The sequence below is a fragment of the Lepidothrix coronata genome, unplaced genomic scaffold (assembly GCF_001604755.1).
Source record: "Lepidothrix coronata isolate B3197 unplaced genomic scaffold, Lepidothrix_coronata-1.0 Scaffold45, whole genome shotgun sequence".
NCBI classification, from domain to species: Eukaryota; Metazoa; Chordata; class Aves; order Passeriformes; family Pipridae; genus Lepidothrix; species Lepidothrix coronata.
In genome coordinates, this window is record NW_016690225.1 from 4,144,960 (window position 1) to 4,164,754 (window position 19,795).

At 42.1% G+C, this 19,795-nt stretch overlaps 1 protein-coding gene and 2 long non-coding RNA genes across 3 annotated transcripts in view; 1 reads left to right on the forward strand and 2 right to left on the reverse strand.

Annotated features, from left to right (window-relative positions):
* Window positions 1–4,068, forward strand: part of AGPAT5 (1-acylglycerol-3-phosphate O-acyltransferase 5) — a 55,366-nt gene extending 51,298 nt beyond the window's left edge. The window contains exon 8 of the mRNA XM_017814551.1: window positions 1,527–4,068. Coding sequence (XP_017670040.1) covers window positions 1,527–1,752 — 226 coding nt within the window. The 3' untranslated portion in view covers window positions 1,753–4,068. The remainder of the gene's footprint in view (window positions 1–1,526) is intronic.
* LOC108497160 lies at window positions 792–5,915 on the reverse strand. The gene is made up of 3 exons (XR_001874704.1): window positions 5,834–5,915; window positions 5,256–5,389; window positions 792–962 (listed from the first exon to the last, which is right to left on the reverse strand). It is a non-coding gene; the product is annotated as an uncharacterized LOC108497160 (long non-coding RNA).
* A 2,942-nt stretch (window positions 5,916–8,857) lies between these two features.
* The window catches only part of LOC108497159, a 31,943-nt gene continuing 21,005 nt past the window's right edge, over window positions 8,858–19,795 (reverse strand). Inside the window, exon 3 of the long non-coding RNA XR_001874703.1 lies at window positions 8,858–9,472. This is a non-coding gene — a long non-coding RNA (uncharacterized LOC108497159). The remainder of the gene's footprint in view (window positions 9,473–19,795) is intronic.

Consider the following 19,795-nt stretch of genomic DNA (forward strand, 5'->3'; position numbering starts at 1 on the left):
AGGAGGTTGGGATTCCTGGGGTTTTGACCTTCCTTAGATTGAAGAGGTGTGAGTCTTGTGTTCCAGGCAAGACTCGTATTCATTTGAATACTCTCCGTTTATCTGCTTGTAGTTGAGTCCTGTATAGCCAAGAATGTAAGATGCCTGTGGTAGGCAAGCAAAACAAAGCAGTGTGATTCTTTCCTTGTAGTCAGTTTTAAGTTGGAGTTAAAGGCAGGTCTTGATCTAATCTCTTCTGCCAAAATTGTTTACATGTTTTTCATCCAGATATCAACTGGATAAAACCCACAATTAACCCCAAAATCCCTACCTTCACTAGGGAAACAAGGTGAAGTAGAAGTTTCATTTGTCCATTTTTTAATTGTGGCGGAACTGAAGTGCCTGGCTCCCTCCAGCATCTCCAGATAAGCTCACTAGTGAGCATATGCAGCAGATCCTAGGGGACCTTGTTCTCTGGAAGGACTTTGTACCTTAATGTGGGATTTAAATATTGTTTGAGAGATGATGGTTTTATTTGCCATTAAGTCCAACTTAAGGAGCTGCATCTGTTTACTTTCTAAATCCTTGAATACTTTATGTGAGACAGAAATTTCCCTGATTCTTCAGTTATGTTCTGCTTTAAAATTGTTCTGCCAATCTCACACTCCATGGAAGTAAAAAATGTATTCATTTCTCCTGTGAACTTTGAATTCATGTAAAAGTTAACATGACTATCTGTAAGCATGGCACTGTTACTAAAGTGTCTTAGACATTTAAAATCACTAAAAAACTTTTCTTCACTTTAGAAAGGAAGAAAGTGTGGATTTAATTTATATAGACAAGGAGGTGATACACAAAATAAAAGACTGCCAGGTGTCTGTACCTTTAGTTGTCTGGTGAAGACAAGCAAAACTGAACCCTGATTATCTCCGTCTCATTGTAGGCTCTTGTTCACTGGAACATCTTTCCTGGGACCAAAGAATCTGTCAGGCAAATTTAGAGATAGTTAAAACTCCAGAATTTCCAGATCCATTTATTAAAGGTTTTTAAAAGTAGGAGGAAAAAAGTTACCACTAAACCAGTGGTGTAGCATTTTACTTCTGCATGTTTAGCTTCCGATGTATTTAGTGTCTTGTGAGCCTTTGTTATTTATTAGTTTATTTAGGAAGATGTTTTTTCCTCTTCCTTTGGTGTTCAGTGATTATCTGTGTGTTGTTTTGTCCTACAATACTGCTCAGTGCTATGGGCTTTTATGCTAAATGCTGAATGAAAAGGATTCTTTTCAATTTTTTATGTTCACTGTTAAAATTAGTCCCCAAGGAAAATATACCTTTATTGCTTACAAGCGTTCAGGTTGAGTACTCTGACATGCAACATGTTCATAAGGTGTACTCATTGTTTCAACTTGCTACAGATGAGCTGCTACACATGGTGAGATCATTTGTTAAATAATGTGTGATTAGAAGCAGTTACTGGAGGAAAGTAAGGTGCTTAAAATGCCTTACACTCCTGTATGACTTTAACCATCTCCTTTTCTCTGCTTTTAGGTTACTAATAGAATTTTATGATGCGAAGGATTCTAAAAGAAGAAATAAATTCCCTGGAAAAAGTGTTCATTCCAAACTAAGCCTCAAGAAAACTTTGCCGTCTTTGCTGTTTTTAGGTGGCCTGACTGCTAGTATGCTTCTGACAGAATCTGGAAGGAAACTTTATGTAAAAACATGGATATATGGGACTTTAATTGGCTGCCTCTGGGTTAGCATTAAACCATAAGCAGATGTTAGTCTCCAGTTGGTGAAATGTGCAGTCTTTTCTTGTACATTGCACCAAACCTTTTCCTGACTTTATAGAAAAAAAAGTGTAAATAAAGCCTTATTGGTCAAATATTGGAAATAATAGATTTTGTGACTTAAGCCTCTGTGTGGTTGGTCTGGGGAAAAGTAATGTAGATTTTCAGATTTGCTACTGATTTTTGCTGGAATAATGACAGATAAACCGAGTCATATGATAAATTGCTTTCCCCATGAACTAACATCCATCTCTCTCTGCAGATTTGAAGAAGTATGAATTATGCATAAGGGTGTCTTAAGTGGACCTGTGAATGTATTTACAGAGCTTAATTTAGAGTATATATTTATTCTTCTGATATTCATGTTGAATTTTCATTGTTCTTTCGTGCATTGCAGCAGCTCAGTTGCATCTGTCCCAGCTGTATCACAAATAAAATCAAAACTTCTTTTTTTTTTTTTTAATTTTGCTCTTCAGTTTTAGCTAAATACTGTGTTCTTTAAAAGGGACTGCGTAAGCTAGCAAATCATGAGATGTTACCTGAAGCAGAATAAAATGTTCCCGAGAACTACTGTTCATGGGGAAGCAGCTCTGTTTATCTAGTGCATGATTTTTGATTATATTGCGGTATTAGGTGATTATTTTACATATGAAAAACATTAAATTGTACTGAGCAAACAGTTTATTTTGCGCACCTTGTGTTTGTGCATAAAAGGAATGTACGTGGTATAACAAAATGTTAAGTTTTTGTTTCTGGCCTAACCAGACTGTAGCCTCCCTTGTGTCTGTTATCCCTACCACCTCAAGTGTTTCAGCTGAACTCACAGACCTTTCATGTGTACGTGCCATAAGCAGAAGTTTCCTGTTACCTCACAATTTTCTGGAAGCAAACTTTGTTGTTTGGGTAGTGCACAGAATTATTGTAACTCCAGGAGCGTAAGGGTACGGTAACAAGGAACCTTCAGGTGTTCCTGCTTAATCCCAAGCATGTGCCTTTCCCACTAATCTGATTTAGCCTGATATTTCATAACCTGGCAGTCATCTCCATACAGTAAGATTCACAGTCATTCTAGGTGATGCAGACTGCAGCTGGATTGAAGTTACAGGGTCAATGTATATGATTTGCACAGTAGACTAGTAATGAACAAAATGCATATCCTGTCAGTATTTCACCTGCTTGAAAGTATACTTTAAAAAGCAAAATCAACAAACCCTGACTATCAGAAAGTCTGCGATTCCCAAGGCTGGTATTTTTGTTGGGGAAAAGCCATTTCCTGATATGCAGGGAACAGTCTATATGTACAGCAATGGAGTAGGAAAGAGGATGTATTTTATCTTCTTCCATTAGGGAATTGGACTCCTTGTATTGAAAGAACTAGAAAATATTTTTATATAACACTTGCAAGCTTTAAATGTGCATCTCTCTCTAGCTTTAGTATGATTTGTCTTACTTTACAGTCCATTGTGAATTAGACATCTCTTAAAATTACATCTCAGTTTTTCAGATTCCATCATTGCCAGTTAATTACAGATACGGCTTTTACTGTGTGGTTTTCTTTTTTTTTTTTTTTAACCTTATAGAGTAATTACAGTTCCACCTTAAAATCATTCAGTACAACTTTCAGTTTGAAGTTCTGTGTCCTTTCATAATGGATTTTGTCACTGGAGTTATTTATATCGGTGATTGATTCAGGATATGTTGATGAACCATTTTAAAAACAATGACTGGGAACAATGTTGAAAAACAGTATTGTTATGAGGCTGTGAAACAGAAAAAAAAAGCCATTTTATGTAACAGCCAAATGTGCTTACACGTAGTTCTTCCTATTCTCAGCTGACTGTTACCAGTGGGTATAACCAGAAGGCAGTGTTCCTATGTTAGTGTGATTTTTTCAGTCATGGAATGAAATTTTACTCTGACATGACTAAATTTCTTTGTAACAGCTAAGAATAACATTTAATTATACATCAAAAATAAATGCAAACCGCTTAATTCATTTGTAGGAAAATAACTGCTATTTTGGAGAGCCTAATTACCATGAAATACTGGATCACTCTTGCTGTGTAAGTACCAGGAATATAATTGACACAGTGCAGCAAACAAACAGGATGTTTATTTTGAACTTTATCCTCTCTGTTAATCTTTTTTTTTTCCTTGCCATTCATTTATAAAGTTTTGAAACTGTAATTTGCTGTTGTATTTGGCATTGGGAGTATCACATGCTATTTCTAAATATGCACTGATATTAACTTGAAATATTTCTTCATTAAAATAAGAAGAGCCAATGCTCATTCAACTTTTCTGTCCTGTCTACTTGTTCAATTTTTTCTGCACTTTCATGTTTGTAGCTTGGTTAATAGGAACTGCTTACACAAAGGCTACGAGTCTGGTTTTAAGTCCTTGATGGAAAAACTTGTGTGAGAAGCAGTCATTTGAAAGAAAACAACTTTGTGATTTTTTTTCCCATGCAGCTAGAAATGCATTAAAATTGATTTGTGCTTGTTCCAATGCAATACACCACCAGGTGGGTCAAACTGCAATAACTTTTCACCCATGAACACCTGCACCAACTTCACAGGCTTAGTAATGTTCATTAGTGTGCAGGACCACAGTCCTGTCCAGGAATTGGCCTCGAGGCCTTGGCCTGACACACTGGCAGACAGTGTGGACAGACCCAAGGGGAGGGAAGAGGTATTGCAAACAAATACCTGAAGTATATCTTGGTAACAAATACCACCAGAGTTTTAGTGATGTGTTAAATCTCAGATGGACCCATATTTCAAAAACCTCCTTTGCCAGCTCTGTCAGTGCCTTTCATAACAGCAGTTTCCCTCTATACCACAAGTACTGCTCTGTTCATATGCATACACGGTATGTAAAACTTGCAAGACCACCCCTATGTGCTAATTCTACAATGATATGCTTGTGTTTACTTTTGGGGAAAGGCTAGTAAGGAAACATTAACTTAAATAACAAAGAACACAAAAAGTGAAGTGACAGAAAACACTGAGTGATTATTATAATAGAGTGAAGAAATTACTGAGGAGGACATGTGAGGGGCTCCAGCCTGCTGCAGTCCTTTGCTAGCTCCTCTGAAGCATTTTTTTACTGTAATACTTGTTTTTTCTCCTTTCAGTCAAATGTAACATAGCTGTAAAACTTCTTTTAGTACTTAAAAATTGGCCCCTGATTATTTTAGCTTGCATAGAATATATATACTCACTTCAAGTGAGAGAGAGATAACGAGTTTGGGTTTGGATAATGAAGGGGACCAGGACCAGGCTTGGGATTTTTGGTTTAGTGTTAAAAATTTAAAAAAAGATATTTCTCCCACCACCACCTCCAAATAAAAAAACACTTCTAATGACAGAAATTTCAACCATGCCCAGAAAGGCAATAGAAAACCAGCTAATAGGTTCAAGATCTTGGCACCTGCTTTATAAAGGCTTTTCCTTTCTAAAATTGGAAACCACAGTTTGGTCCTAACCTGCAGTTCTAGGTCACCTTTTAGCAGGGCTTGAAGCAAACACAGTGGGGTTGCTCTTGTCCTCATTTTCTTGTTCGTGCCTGTCTCATCGATTTGGAGCTCTGTGGTCCCAGTGAAGTGAGTTGTACAGTATGCTGAGCATAAGACAAAAGAAGAAATTGTTGGTTTAAATTTGTATAATGGCAAAAGTCACACAAGTAAAACAAAACACAGAACAAATCCAGAGAAGGAAAAGCAACGATAATCTAATTTAAAAAAAAATAATAAAAATATTAGAAACATCAGCTACAGTCAGGCATGACTACATCTGATTGATTCCAGGGAAGATTTGTTTTCTGTGTGGGGAGCAGTTTCCCAGTCAGCCTATTGAGTGTACCTCCTACCTGTTCAGTTTGAGTCCCAGATCTGCAGCCCTACCCCAGGCTGACTGATCTGTTGTTTTCCTAACGAGGAGTCCCTCAGCACTTCTAAAACTGATGTGAATCTTGGGTTTCCTCCATTCTCCTCCTGGACCTGAAAAATTTCCCTGTTTGTTTTCACTCTGATAAACTGCTGACAGACAAGCCACTGACACCCACCTCTTTCAGGGCACATCCTCCTTAGGAGGACTGGCATTTGGTGGGCAGAAGCCAGTGGAAACTCAGGAGTCTGTTGCTGGTGGGCTAGAAGGAGGTGTTGCTGTTGAGTTCTGAGCAACGTGGCCTAGTGGAAGGTGTCCCTGGCCATGGCAGAGGGGTTGGAACTAGATGGTCTTTAAGGTCCCTTCCAACCAAAACCATTCTGGGATTTTGTAACATCTGTATTTGACATCCAGGATGGATCTCACTCCTGTCTCTGCCAGAGCGTGCTTTTCACTGTTAGGCAGTTTGCATGGCTGTAAGTAAATGCAAAGACTAGATGTCCCCCTGAAAAATAGTGACTTTTTTCTGGGTCGTATTTGTGATGTGAAAGTTCAGTTAGTTATGCCTGTACAAACTATTTCACAGCCAGATGCCTCTGTTTGTGTTCTCTGTGTGACTTACTGGAACCAGAGCCTTTTCAACCTGTTTGCCCAACTGGCCCAGAGAACCTACAGAGGATGCCGATGTTCAGGGGCAGAAGATGCTGCCAGTTCTCTTGGGCATGCAGTGGCTGACAGAGCTGCTGGTCTGAGCTGCCAGGCTCCCCACAAAGCCTCTGCAGAAAACAGGCCCCTCAAGTCCCAGTCCCACCACTACAGACTAAGACAGGCATCACCATCACTGGGCTGCCAGTACCAAGGGGTTTGGAGAATGGTAGATCCTAAACCACTCTTGGTTTGTTTGCAAAGTATACAGGATATGGTGTTCTCTCCATAAGGTGGGCTGGGGCTCATTGGTGCTTTGAAACATGGATGAGCAACAGGTTGGAGGGTTATGCCTACTTTTGGGCATCAAAGCACAGTCACTGGAATGGGAAGTAGGACATACGGTCTCAACAACTCCTGGCCTGAGAAAGACCAGAGCTGTTTTACTTTCCCCAGCACTCCATATCCTCAGGGCATCCCCAGTGCTGCTTTTCAACTCACAAGGTTGGAAACGATTTTAAGATTTGTAGGGCCAGCATGACTGTAACTGGTGCCAAAGACACTGGCTGGGTGTATGAATTTCTGCATTCAGCTTCAGCCCTGGGGCATTTCTGAACTGCCCTATGAACAAGGTGGAACCAGAGATGGCCCACAGCTCACACCAGTGTGCAGGCAGCTGTAGCCTCCAGCTACAGCTTATAGAAAGCTACAGCCTCCAGCTGTGCTTATAGAAAAGGAAAATGGGAAGGGTTCCACCCTAAAATGCCATATTTTTGAAGTGTCTTTCTATGTTAGGAGTGAGCCTGACACTTCATGGGCACTAGCAGACCTTGTCACCACTATGGCTGTTGTGGTCCCACACTCCACACCAAGGCCCTCCTTCCCTGTCTCCTTCAGAGACACGAAGGCTGAAATTGCCAAAGCAGTTTTCAATTTTTGGATATAACTGGCCCCTGGCCTTACTCAGCTGTGCAACAATCTCATCCATTTGGGACCACAGAGGAAACAGCTACAGAGAATTTAATTTGCAGTTGGCCAAGATGGGAGAGTTGACACTGTAATGATCCCAAAAGTATCAAATGCTGTTCAACATTGTTAGGCACAAATAGAAGAATATGCAGAGTACTCAAGGCTGAAACCTGAACTGGAGGTATTAAGTTAAATTACTTTTCATGCTGTATGCATAACAGTCCCTCGTTAAGGTTGTCACTTATGGTTTAACAGGCATTTGCATTTCCTATAGTATCCTATTGCACTTTTGGCATAAACACTGTAGGTTCAGAAAATGGCATTGCCTTTATGCTACTTTGCACCCAAGTTTTTTAAAGTCTTGTGTGATAAAGACTATAAAGATCTGCCTCTAGTCTGTATAGTCTGTGAGCATTATTTGGCTTCTGTAAATGAAGAAGTCATCACTTCTTGTTGTGCAAGGTATAAAAAAAGTTGGTTTGACATCAAGGTGCTTTAATACATTCCTGTTGATTGCAAAGGATTGCATTAGTATGGTCACATACTGACAAGTGTTGAAAAAACTTTTAAAAAACACACACTGTTTTTACAGCCAGGGAAGTTAAATTATAATGCAGAAATACTTCTTTATGGAACCACGCACCTGTAGCTAGGACTTGGTTGTAGTCATAGGTGAATAACCTGATTCACACAACTGTTTAAAGACAGAGAAGTAGAAGCTGCTGGAGAAATGGTGTCTTTATTATCCAGAAAAGGAAAGGTATTTCAAAGAGCTGACAAATAATTTTGCATAGCCCTTAGTAGTCCTGTTGGCACAGGATATGGTATTGTTTTCTAAGTTTAAACAGTAATAAGAGATTGTGCGTACATATCCTGATATGTCAATTGTATTCCTGACAAAACCACAAGAGATTCAAGAAGTCAAAATACTTAGAACACATCCCCTTTTGCACCACAGGATTGGAAATGCCAAGTGGCTGCTGTCACTAGCTCATCCTGTGCATCCCTTTGGAATGCCTGTTGCTGCTTTCGGTGCCGGTTTAAAACTAACGATTATTCTTGACAGCACAACATGTATGAAAGCAAAGGTGTGAACTGGGACATGTACCATCACTGAGGATGCTGACCACAGTGATAAAGCCTAGGTGGTTCATCAACCAGCTCTGCAGAAGCCAGGAAAGGGAACTCAAGGCAAACCAGGGAGCTGCAGTCACAATGAGACCACAAAGTGCCTGTTTGAAGACAGAATCTCAGTGCAAGTGGTGGGCGCTGGCAGCACCACAGGGTTTACAGCATGTGCATGGCGGAGGCAGTGGCTCCAGGGGCCACACCACGCTCAGCTGAAGTAAATGGGGACTTCAGATTCCTTTTTTGATAGCAGGACAAATTCGAAGCCTTAAAAGAAAAACCCTCTCGAAATTATATGACATCCTGGAAAGGAAGGACTGCTCCTGAACCCTCAAAGTTTGGAGTAACTTTAGTATCAAATGATGCCATAGAATAATTGGGTAAGGGTCTGCCACAGTGCAGATTCTCATCCCTCCCCTCTTCCTCAGCTCAGGCCAAATCCTTCCACATGCATGGAGGTGAAGTTTTGCATCCCTTATTCCTTAGATGCCTGACCTAAATAAAGCATAGCTAACAGAAGAATTTAGGACTTGCAGCTGCTGTAGAAGGCAGCAGGAACATGTAAAGAACATGCATACACCACTATACAGCAGTCTCCTGGTACAACAAATGTACTTCTTGGATTGAATAATCAGGAAATAGTTCCAGGCTCTGGTTTTCTGTTTGTAATATGATGGCAATGCTGTTCCTTGCATTTTAGGGGTGTTCAACAAATACTTTATTTTGTGAAGTTTTGGTGCTTTTTTTATAACGTTCACCAGGACAGTGTCAGAAGGAAAGGGAAGGCCTTCTGAGTGAGCTCAAGTGTTCTTAAGTGAGCTCAGAATAATGTGCAAAGAGAGGCTAAAATGAGTTTCTTCACATCCTTTCCCCATATGCCACTTCCCAGTTGCCTTCGTTCTTTGCTGTGCTTCAGTCTCCTCCTCATCCTTTGATTTCCACCCCAGTCTTCACATACTTCGTGTCCCCCCCGCTCTCTGCTGGGGTTCCTTTTGTCTGTTCCAAGTCTATTTTTCCAAGTTATCTCCTTGTCTTCCATGTCTCACCTCCTCTGAATGCAGTCACTTCATGTAGCCTGGAAACAAATAGTTTGAAAAAACAACTAAAAATCCATACTTTCAAGTATCTGGATTTAGAGTTGCTCTGGCCTGAAGCAGTTAGAAAATGCAAGTTCTAGGGAAGTCCCACTCCAGGCCCTAGAGTGTATCCCATGCTCATGAACTCACCAGAGAACGAAGCCTGCAATCTCTAGCTGGCTTCTGATGAGCACATGTGAACTGCAGCTGGCTTGGTTTTTATCCAAAGCCCTGTGAATTGGCCAAATTTTCAGAGAGACTAGAAAAAGTCTATTTCAGCAGTAAGGTTACTGTTTTGTCCAGTTCCAAGTCCCTTTTCCAATTAAAAAAAAAAAAAGCACTACAGCTTTTCAAAGATTGCTGGAGTATTGGGAGGGGGATGTGGGCTTTTGCTTGCCTTGAACCTGGCCATGATTACCTTAAGGAAAAAAGGTGCTCTTAGACACATGAACTGTTTTGGCTGAAAACTTTGAAGAAAACCTAGCCTGCAAGACACACCTGGCAAGCAAAGCTCTGGCTTTTTTGCTAACTGGGCAATTAGTTTTTTGCTAACTAGCTTTTTGCTAATTGGGCAAAGGTAAAAAATAATAAAAATAAATATGTATAAATGGTAAATAAACCCAGAATTAAGATGGCAAGATGCATTAGGCAGTCCAAAAACTTAGGTTGTACTACCAGCTATGTATGTAGCTTGCATCTTTCCTTCTCTCAGCCTTGAACTCTGAGAAAATTTAGACTCAAGGATCAACGTGGGACTGGTTGTGGTTTGGATGAGTCTTTTTTTTTTAACTGGGTGGCTTCTGTGAATCTGTTTTATGGCTGCACATATCTCAGATTTGCTTTCTGTGTAATAAAGTTTGGCTACTTGAGCCAAACCCAGTAATATGCCAAAACAGCTTGGCTATACAAATGAGGTTACAAAGGTTTAACTGAATTGGAGGGCTAAAGCAGAGAGTAGCTAAGGCATGTACAGAATATCTTAAGTGTTTTGTTTCCTCGTGTAAGCAAAGACTGTGTTTTGTTCACTCAGTATCAGTTTCTAACAGCAGCTCCTGAGTATCATCCAACACCAATGTGCTTCTAAAGTGCTCGGAATCGGTCCTGCCACCCAAGTGAGGTCAGTATTGCTATAACCAAACTGGCTGGCTGATATTATTAACTTCTGCCTGGAAGAATTTTGACAGTTTGATTATAAAATGCATTAGAAAAGAAACATGAGATTTGATGCTGCAGGAAAGAATGCAGGCTTTAATTTAAAAGAGAAGTGATTCTTTTCATGAAGCAGATACAACAGCACACAGTTCCTCAGTCATACAGTATGCCAGTACTATGTGTTAGCAACAGCCACATAGCTTGCATGTTCAGGCTCATTTTTGGGGGGTTTCAGCATCCCCTGTAGCCCCTCAGACAAGCTGGCCTGCCAGGGCAGCTGAAATTTGCATCTTCCTGCTGTGCAAGTCAGTTGTGAGCATCAGGGCTGTAAGACCCCAGTGCTCTGCCAAGCCTCCTGTTCTTCTCTGTTCTGGATCCAGGAGTTCCTCTTACACCACCTGCCACCTAAGTCACTCTGTTGAGTTTGCACAGGAGCAGAGCCAAGGAGCAGCTTCACACAAACAGCAGAGATCTCGGTCAGGAGGCAACTATGAGCTGAGAGGCTTGTCCGGTGTTGGTTAAGATCTAATTTGTTCACAACAGCAGCAGCTCAGCCAGCATCTTGGATTAAACCCCAGAATTTGGGCCCAGCTGACAGGGGTGGTGTGCATGCTGTCTTACAGGTTGCCCGACACAAGCCTCCCCTTGCTCATATCCACTCCCAAGGCACTTGGCTACCACAGTCCTGTGGGGCTCCCTCCTTTGTGTACTTTGCCTTTGGGTCATCTCTGATGTCATCACTGAGCAGACTGCAGTGATGAGCATTGGGGTACCAGCTACTCTTCTCTGTGCAAATGAACTCAGACTCACCTGTCCTCTCAGCAAGTCACAGTCACTAGCAGGTGACACCCTGTCCCTGCAAGCTCAGCCTCCTTTGGAGGCAAGAACGTGAGGGTGGATGTCCCATATGGTCCTGCTCTCCATCCCCAGGACCCCTGCAGTGATATGGGTTATCTGATTCTTTTGGAAACATTTCACACCAAATTCTTACCTGGGAGAAGCTCTTACATTGAACTACATTGAAGAATAGGAAGAGATATTACAGTTTATAAGCCATTGGGTCAGGGTTGTAAGGGGTAGTTACTATTCAGCAGCAAGCACATGCTGGTGCCAAGCACACTCCAGGACTGTGGCAGTGCATCTCCTGGTATCTGCCCTGGCACTCTGGCCAGTGCATGCCTTGCATGCCCACAGGAAGCACACCAACATACAGGGGAATGAATATGTGTTTGGGTATAAGAATGGTAGCTTTTTCTTTCCATTAGCTAATGTTTTTCCACATTGAACTGCAAATACAGAACGAACATACTGGTTTTCATTGCAGAGACAAAGTCAATCCCAGATCTTTCTGTGTGGTTTATAATGAAGCCTCAAACCTGAGCTGTCCTGCTTGCACAGCTTTTGTAATGTGGTGGCTACCCTGAGGTAGCCAATGCATATTAAGAAGGCACTTTCTGTAGGACAGATGTTCCCTAAGGAGTCCTATGCCAGAGCGCTGGGCAGCCTGGACTGTGAGACAGACTCTCTCTGCCTGCTCTTTGCAGATAATCCTGCTTTGCCCAAACAAGCCCCGTGTGCAGCGGCTGGCTCGGGGAGGGCAGGGCTGGGGTACGGCTTGGGATATGTCTGGCTCGGGGAAGGGCGGGCAGCGGACGCTCGCAGGCAGCTCCAGCCCAACGCTTTGCATCTACCACCATCTCGTGGAGAACCAGCAGATCCCAGCGCCGGGCTGTTCCCACCATCGACAGGAAGGGAAAGGGGCAGAGGGCTGATCCTCGCGTTTTACAGTCAGTGCTGCCCCGTCAACCCCGGCGCAAAGGAGATGCCGCGAACTCACTGAACGGGATTGACCAAGAGTGAGGGAAAACACCAGCAGGTTCATTCCCCGGAGATCACATGTGACGTGCAATACGTGCCTTCCAAGGAGCCCTTGGCCCTGAAGGATGCTGCAAGAGGACATGATGCTTCTCCTGCAACACTGGCATAAATGCTCTATATTTACAGGGAGGAAAAAAACATCCTGCCTGCTCCCTTTCACTGTGGGATGGTCAAATATATGAAACCAGCGACGGCAGCAAGACAGATTCTCAGTGAAAGGAATTATGGAAATCAGCTTAGAAGACTGAATTTCATGGGAGGGCAGAGAAGGAAGAGGCCTGCCAAAATGATGGGGAAGATTTATGATTTCCTACTGAAAATATGTGAATTGGTTTTGAGATTTGGTTAAGCTGCTTTTAGAAACCAGTGACACAGTAAAAAGCCTTAATGCACCATGTTTTATGTAGGAAACTGACTTAATGCACCATGGACTAATTTCTACATTTCAGATTCTCCCTAGCCTGATAATGAATCAGAAGAGGCCTTGGGGGGTGTGTGATGTGGGGGTTAGCAAGCTACAGTCTGAGCCAGACAGAAGGGAGCTGAGGACTAAGGCAATGCAAACTCAGTGATGCTTACTGTGTCCTCAGAAAACAAAGTAAGTATCCAAACAAATGCTGGTTGTTTCACATGTGGTTCACCCCTACAGAGCCTAGTCAACTGGGTTTCAGGTTCAATGTATTGACTAACCTGTGGCCTACAGAGGAAGAGACATCCCTGTGCTTTGATTTCCATATCCTCCAGAAAAAAACCAAAGACTCTCCTCTCATTTTTTGAGGAATTCCTAGTGTGGACTGTTTTAAGCCTGTGGATCCTGTGCCAAGCCCTCTGCATTCCTTTGCTCAATTCTTGGCTGTCCCAGCTAGAAAAAGGGTGTCTGATTTAAATCTGTGCATGGTGATCAGGAGGTCCTTAAGCTATAGCTGCGCAGGCAAAGCATTTGGCATCACACTTGTCTCAGATATCTTGAGACATCCACAATATACACACCTACAGCTGACCTGAACTCCCTTATAGGGGACAGAGGAGCCCAGACCCTTTTACTTCTCTTTAATGTCACTCAAGAAATAAATACATGTCCAGTGTTTCCTTCTTCTGAACAATTTTAGGCATTGATTCCAGGATGAGATGAAAGAGAACCTAACTTGATTAGTTATATTGACTGTATGTCTGCAGGCTGCAAGGAGAGCCTGGCCTGACCAGCTCAGGCGCAGATGTCCGTGCTGGAGGTTGACTCCACTGATCCAGATGGATGCTGGCCCCTTTCCCTCTCCCTCTACGGGGGCACTGGACATGTCTCAGCACCTGCAGCCCAGGGGGAAGGGCTGCATGCAGTGTAGCCACCCCTGAGCAGAGGGGTCATCTCCTGCCATCCTCTGCCCCTCTCCTGGGACAGAGAGGTTGACATGGGGATGCCACCCTCCAAGGGGTTGTTAAAAATTGAGCTGCCAAAACACCTGCAATGAGTGTGTGGTTTGGCTTCTGTATCTTGACATACTCTCACACGGTGTCCCACTCTCTTCCCTTTTGGGGATAGGCCTGGAGAGAGATATGCTCTTTTGTCAGGTCTGCTTTCTCTGCCTTTTTGGTTTTTTTTGATATCCAGCTCTTATTGAGCTACTTGTGTTGTCCTGTGGAGACCAACAGAAGCTGAGTTATATTTAGCAATGTTGCCATACAAAAGATCAGTCTTGTTAGGCAATGTTGGATGTACTGCATCTAGTGAACTACATGGCTAAATGCCATACTTTGATCCAGAAATTTCTATTGCTAAGGAAACAGGAAGCGCAGAACGTGCAATTATGTGCCTACTTTTAGAAGAAAAAAATCTAAACCATGGTTAGATCTATTTCTACCTTACTTCAGAAACTTATAAAATGCATCTCAGGGCAGTCAGTGCTGCACTTAAAGGATGACCAAGAAAACAACCTCCAAAGCTTAGCATCGTTATTCATACCGAGAGCTCAGCACAGTGAGATGGCTTGGGCTTGAACCACAGGGTTCAGCTGTGACATGTCATTCCCATTGGGTTCAGAGTAAATTGCTCCTATTCCATTCTCAACAAAGTTGCATTAAAGTCACTGGATTGTTACAAGTTTTATTTCTCCTCTCAGGCAAGAACACTTGCTCTTTGGTCTAATGATCTCCTAAGGTTCCTGTTGTCTAACTCTTCATGCAGGGTAATGCACGACGAAAGCAGAGTCGTATATTATTCTATTCTATTCTATTCTATTCTAGTCTAGTCTATTCTAGTCTAGTCTAGTCTAGTCTAGTCTAGTCTAGTCTAGTCTATTCTATTCTATTCTATTCTATTCTATGAGTGTTTCTCAGACTGCTATAATAAAATACCTGCAGCAGGACCAGAATGTCCGAGGTATCCTAGTGTATATTCAACATCATACCATACAGAGCTGTGCATGTTTCTACCTGTGCAGCTCACAGTTAAAGAGAACAAAAGAGCAAAAAACTGAGGAATTGTTCTGGTCTGACATTAGAGGACACGGCTCTACAGGAAACCCAGGTTTATTTGCAGGCCTCCTTGGGGCCTGTCTTCTTGATGAACTGTGGAGGGACAGACAAACAAGAATCACTTCTGTAGAAACAGGCCATCATTGTAGCTTCTGTCCTTGCTAATATACTCACTGTAATTTACAAGCTCCCTCACCTCCACATTGTCCCCCTTATTGTCAGGATAAACCACAGGCTTTTACTGCTCACAGAGAACATAACTCATATTGCCAACAGCTCAGTTTATATTTAGTCATTATTAAAGTGGGGGAAGCAAATGAAAGACACTATTGGCTCTGAGAAGCTCTCTGCTCTGTAGGCAGTCAGATGAGATGACCTTGAGAGCTCCTCCATTGCTGGTTTCTGCAGCAATCAATGCTGCTGAGAAAATGAGCCTGAACAGGATGAATTCAGCACACACTTTTATTACATTTTACTTTTTTTTTTTTTTTTTTTTCGGAAAAGCCTCCCAGATTCTCAGCTTTCAACTTTGTTTCTCTGTTGTTCACTTGTCCTAAAAGTTTCTATCCTCCCTGCTTCATGCTGTCTTCCCTCTTTTTGTTCCCTTTCTTGTGGTTTCTAGAACACTTGTCTTTTAGTCAGACACACAGTTTTTCTCTTTGTATGCTGTTTTGTTGTATCTTTGTTACTTCTGTTACTTTATCTTGGCCCTTGCCTTTGTCTGTTACCTCTCTTCACTTTGAGGTACTATTTTCCCCATCAATTTTGCCTTGTGCTTTTTGTATCCTGGATTAGAAACTGTTACTTGGACTGGATCTTTATTGTTGCGTGTAAAACCCATTGCATTTCTTTAATCTCTATAACAACCTCACCATCACTTATACAACATTGACCTCATTGATTTCAGGTGTACTGAAAAGAATAAGAGGATAATCCAATTTGGAAGAGATCAGGAGCCAGATAGTACAAAGTGGTAAAATGAGGAAGAGAAAGCTTAAGTTGGATGTTCCTGTGTTGCAAAGAGAAAACTCTGCCAGGTGTCTGGATCTGCTAGACTCAGGAGCAGACCTGCTGGCACGTGCAGTGTGCAGGCTGGGCATGCCATAAACTCACTTAAGCTTTCCAGAACCAGGTAAATGCAGCGTCAGGTCCCACACACAACTTCCCAGCATTCATATGGAAGAGCAATGTATTCATCCACTAGGCACAGTCCCACATTAGAAATGAATTTTGGCCTACAGATGTGTGAGGAAACACACATTATACAACCTGCATTTGATCGCCTTTTTCCCCCACATCAGTGATAGAGAGCTCTTCTTTTTCCTACTATATCTGTCTCTGGGCTACGAAACACAAAGAACATCTCTCCCTTTGTCCAAAGAATCTGCAGATACAATTTGTTAAAGACAGAGAAGTATTGGGATTAGGGGGAGTATTTCTATTCATGAAAACAGTGCTCTCAGCCCAGTCCCTGGCGTGAGGCAGTTATACAGCTCAGCAGCACCTTACATTGCCGTAGTTTATGCCTTGGCTTGTACTTGGCTCAGCAGGACAGCGGCTTAATTGCCAGACTGTGTGAGAGAAAATGTAAGAGCAAAATTAAAGGATCAGATCTAATAGCAATGAGTGTCTGAGCCAGGCTGTCAGTTATTTCCATCACCTTCCTGATGACTGAGCTCTCAGGGCTGGCAATGCTGCCAGCAGCGTGACTGCAAGTAGGGTGAGGCTTCTATGGCAAACAGCAGTTTATTAGTATGCATCCATAAAAGATTGCATCTAATCCAGCCTAATATAGTCACAATGTTTTAATATCTCCAACATGCTTATCCTATATAATTCTCATTAGATGTGTTTAAAACTCCTTATGTCATTCAAAGCCCCTTCAACATCCCCAAGACATCATGATAAGCATATCCTCTCACTGTTGCTGCAGAGTAAGGCTCTTCTTTTTTGGCCCCAGTCAAAGAACAATTTTCAAGTGTTCTAATGCTCTCTCCAACATAGTGATTGAAAAATCAAAACAAAACCAGAAGGAAAAGAACAACATAAACTGGTAGGCAGGCCCTGTAGATGGTAATAGCCTGAGGTGGTCCAGCTCAGCCCAATGGATGCTGGCCATGCCATGGGTCTCCATCAGCTTCTGATCCCCACAAATGCAGAGCACAGCCCACCCCAGTGGTGACAGGAACTAGCAGTGATCACACTCTGTATTTCACATTGCTGCTAACACAATCAGAATGGCTGTCAACACTGAAATTGCTATAAAGTTGAAAAGTGGGTAAAGTGGATAAAGCTAAGGAAGTGGATACAATGTGGAAGTATATTAAATCATATCTTTTTTAATTGCATGGTATTACAAATTTCTCAAAATAGCTGCACTAAAAGTTGTCTTGACAATATTCCCAGTAAAAATGCAGTAATTTTATCTATTTTATCTAGAGTAGATTATAATGGGGATGTGAATATACCATCCCTCAGATAGAATTGCCAGCTTTTTTACTAAAATAAATTGCTCCTTTGCACTTTACAATGGATATATTTTTCATAGCAGGCATGTTCAAGGGCTAATTTTCCTAATGAACACAGACAGCAGTATGGCTTTCCCATGCTGCCCTGGAAATGCAGTATTGACTTATATTTTGCTGTCTAAAGCTGTCAGAATTGCACGTGCTGGTGGAACTGGAATTTTGCTTCCAGCTTTTCACCTGTCCTCATGCATGTCCCCATCATTTCCCATCTTTCCATCAGTTTACAAAATTTCTCCTGCTGCCCAGGTGCAAAATGGTTGCTGGGGGCTGTCCTTGGCCAAGTGCATCAGGGAAAGTAATATTTTCTCCTATCTGCCTTTTCTCAAAGGAAAAATAGACCAAGGTCTACAGAGAGGCTTCATTTAGGCACCAAATATGCTCAAGTGGTTAAAAAACAGGTTTGACAATCAGTGATGCAGTTCAAACTCTACCTCTACAACTCTCAACTTAATTTTCTTAACTCCTCCTGCCTCTCTCACAACAGAGCTCAGTGCTTACATATTCACAGAAAAGTTGAGGTGGGAAGGTACCTCAGAAGATCATCCAGTCCAAGCCCAGGGTCAGCTACAAGGGTAACTTACAGCAGGTTTCCCAGGACCCTGTCCAGTCAGGTTTTTAATATCTCCAGTGCTGGTTCATGGGGTGCTAAGGTTTAGTTTACTGCTTTGGTGGCAGCTCCTGTGCTGGGTGTCTGAGTTGCTCGGTGAGCCCCTGCACGCAGGCCAGCAGCTGACAGACCCCTGTTCTCCACCCTGCTTCTGTGGCAGGAGGGCACTAACATTGCAGCTGCTCCTGGATCTGGCTGCAGAAGGTATGAGGCAGAAAAAGTAGGAAACATGGACAGATGTGGGAAAAACAAGGGCGGAGACAGGTGAGATAAGGGATCCCACTGGTGAAGCAAGAGGGGGAGGTTGAGATATGTTAGGAATTTCAGAGTAGCAGGTAGATTATGATCATGGACCGAGAGGGGGTTGCTAATAAGACAGAGGTATATGGGGTTTATGTTCTAGTGTAGTGGGATAATATTATATTAAAGAAAATGTGGAGTTGGAAGGATGCCTTCTTTAGTGCTTTTGTGCAGCCCATCCAAGGCATATGTAGAGAAAAGACATTTTCTCTCCTCCCCTTGGGCTTCCTCTGAAGCCTGTGCATGCCTGAATGACAAGGTCCCAGGGTTAGGACTCTTTTGTGTTGCCTCACTTTTCCTTCCTGGGATCTGTTTTCTTCTAAGTTTTTTACTTTCAGATGTTTCAGCTGCAACAATTTTTATCATGCTCGTATCATGCAGGAAGCCTGACAGTGCATCAACCTTTCAACCACCAGCTGTTTGATCAGGTGCACAGAGGTAGCAGGGAGAATTCAAATAACTCTCTGTCTGTACAATAGCTATTGTTTCCTCTATCTCCCAAACCCAGAGCTAGAAAAGAAAGATGTTGTTTCCCATTTTTGCTTCTAAAAGCCAGGGTTTTCAACCAACCTTTTGATCTGACTTTCACTGACTGTCAAGGCAACCAGTTCCTGTCTTGCATACAAAGAGCGCTTGCTCTCCCTTGCCTACTTGGGTCATTAAACTTCAGGGCCTAATTCGCTGCCGTTGTTTGCTTTAAGTTGGGAAACTACTGCTGCGAGGTAGGTTTATAATGCTACTGTGCCATCTTTATAAAGTTTCATTTCTGCTTTTCAAAGCAACACATAAATCCATAGAGAGCTATACCTCGAGTATTAATCAGAGATTAGCTCAGTTGGTTAGAGCATGGTTCTAATAATGCCAACGTTGTGGGTTTGATCCCTGTAGAGGCCATTCACTGAAGAGTTGGGCTCGATTCTTATGGGTCCCTTCCACCTCAGAATGCTCTGTGATCTGTAATTTCCTAGTCAATGAATTGCACCAACAAAACCATCTCTCCATCATTTCAATGTGACATAAAGTATGTCTCAAGAAAACCAAAGCATTGGTCATGAGAGCAATGAACAATAAGGAAGAGTGGACAGATAAAATAGTGTGGCCTTGATGGTTTTAAAACTCCAAGAATGTGAGAAGTCTGCATCTGATTAAAGAAATCCATTCCTCTCATCTTCTCTCTCCTTTGCTCAGCTTATGGCAAAGGAGAAAATTCATCCCTGCTGTAAGCCAACTGAAGTCATTCTGATCTCGCTGTTTTTAATGCTTACTGCTGTGCTTTTTGTATTTATATGCAGAAATAGCATAAAGAAAGGAAAGAGAGAGAATAATTCTGTAAAGTTACAATAACAAGTGAGACACCAAGCAAAGATTAAAGCAAGAAACAAAATGTT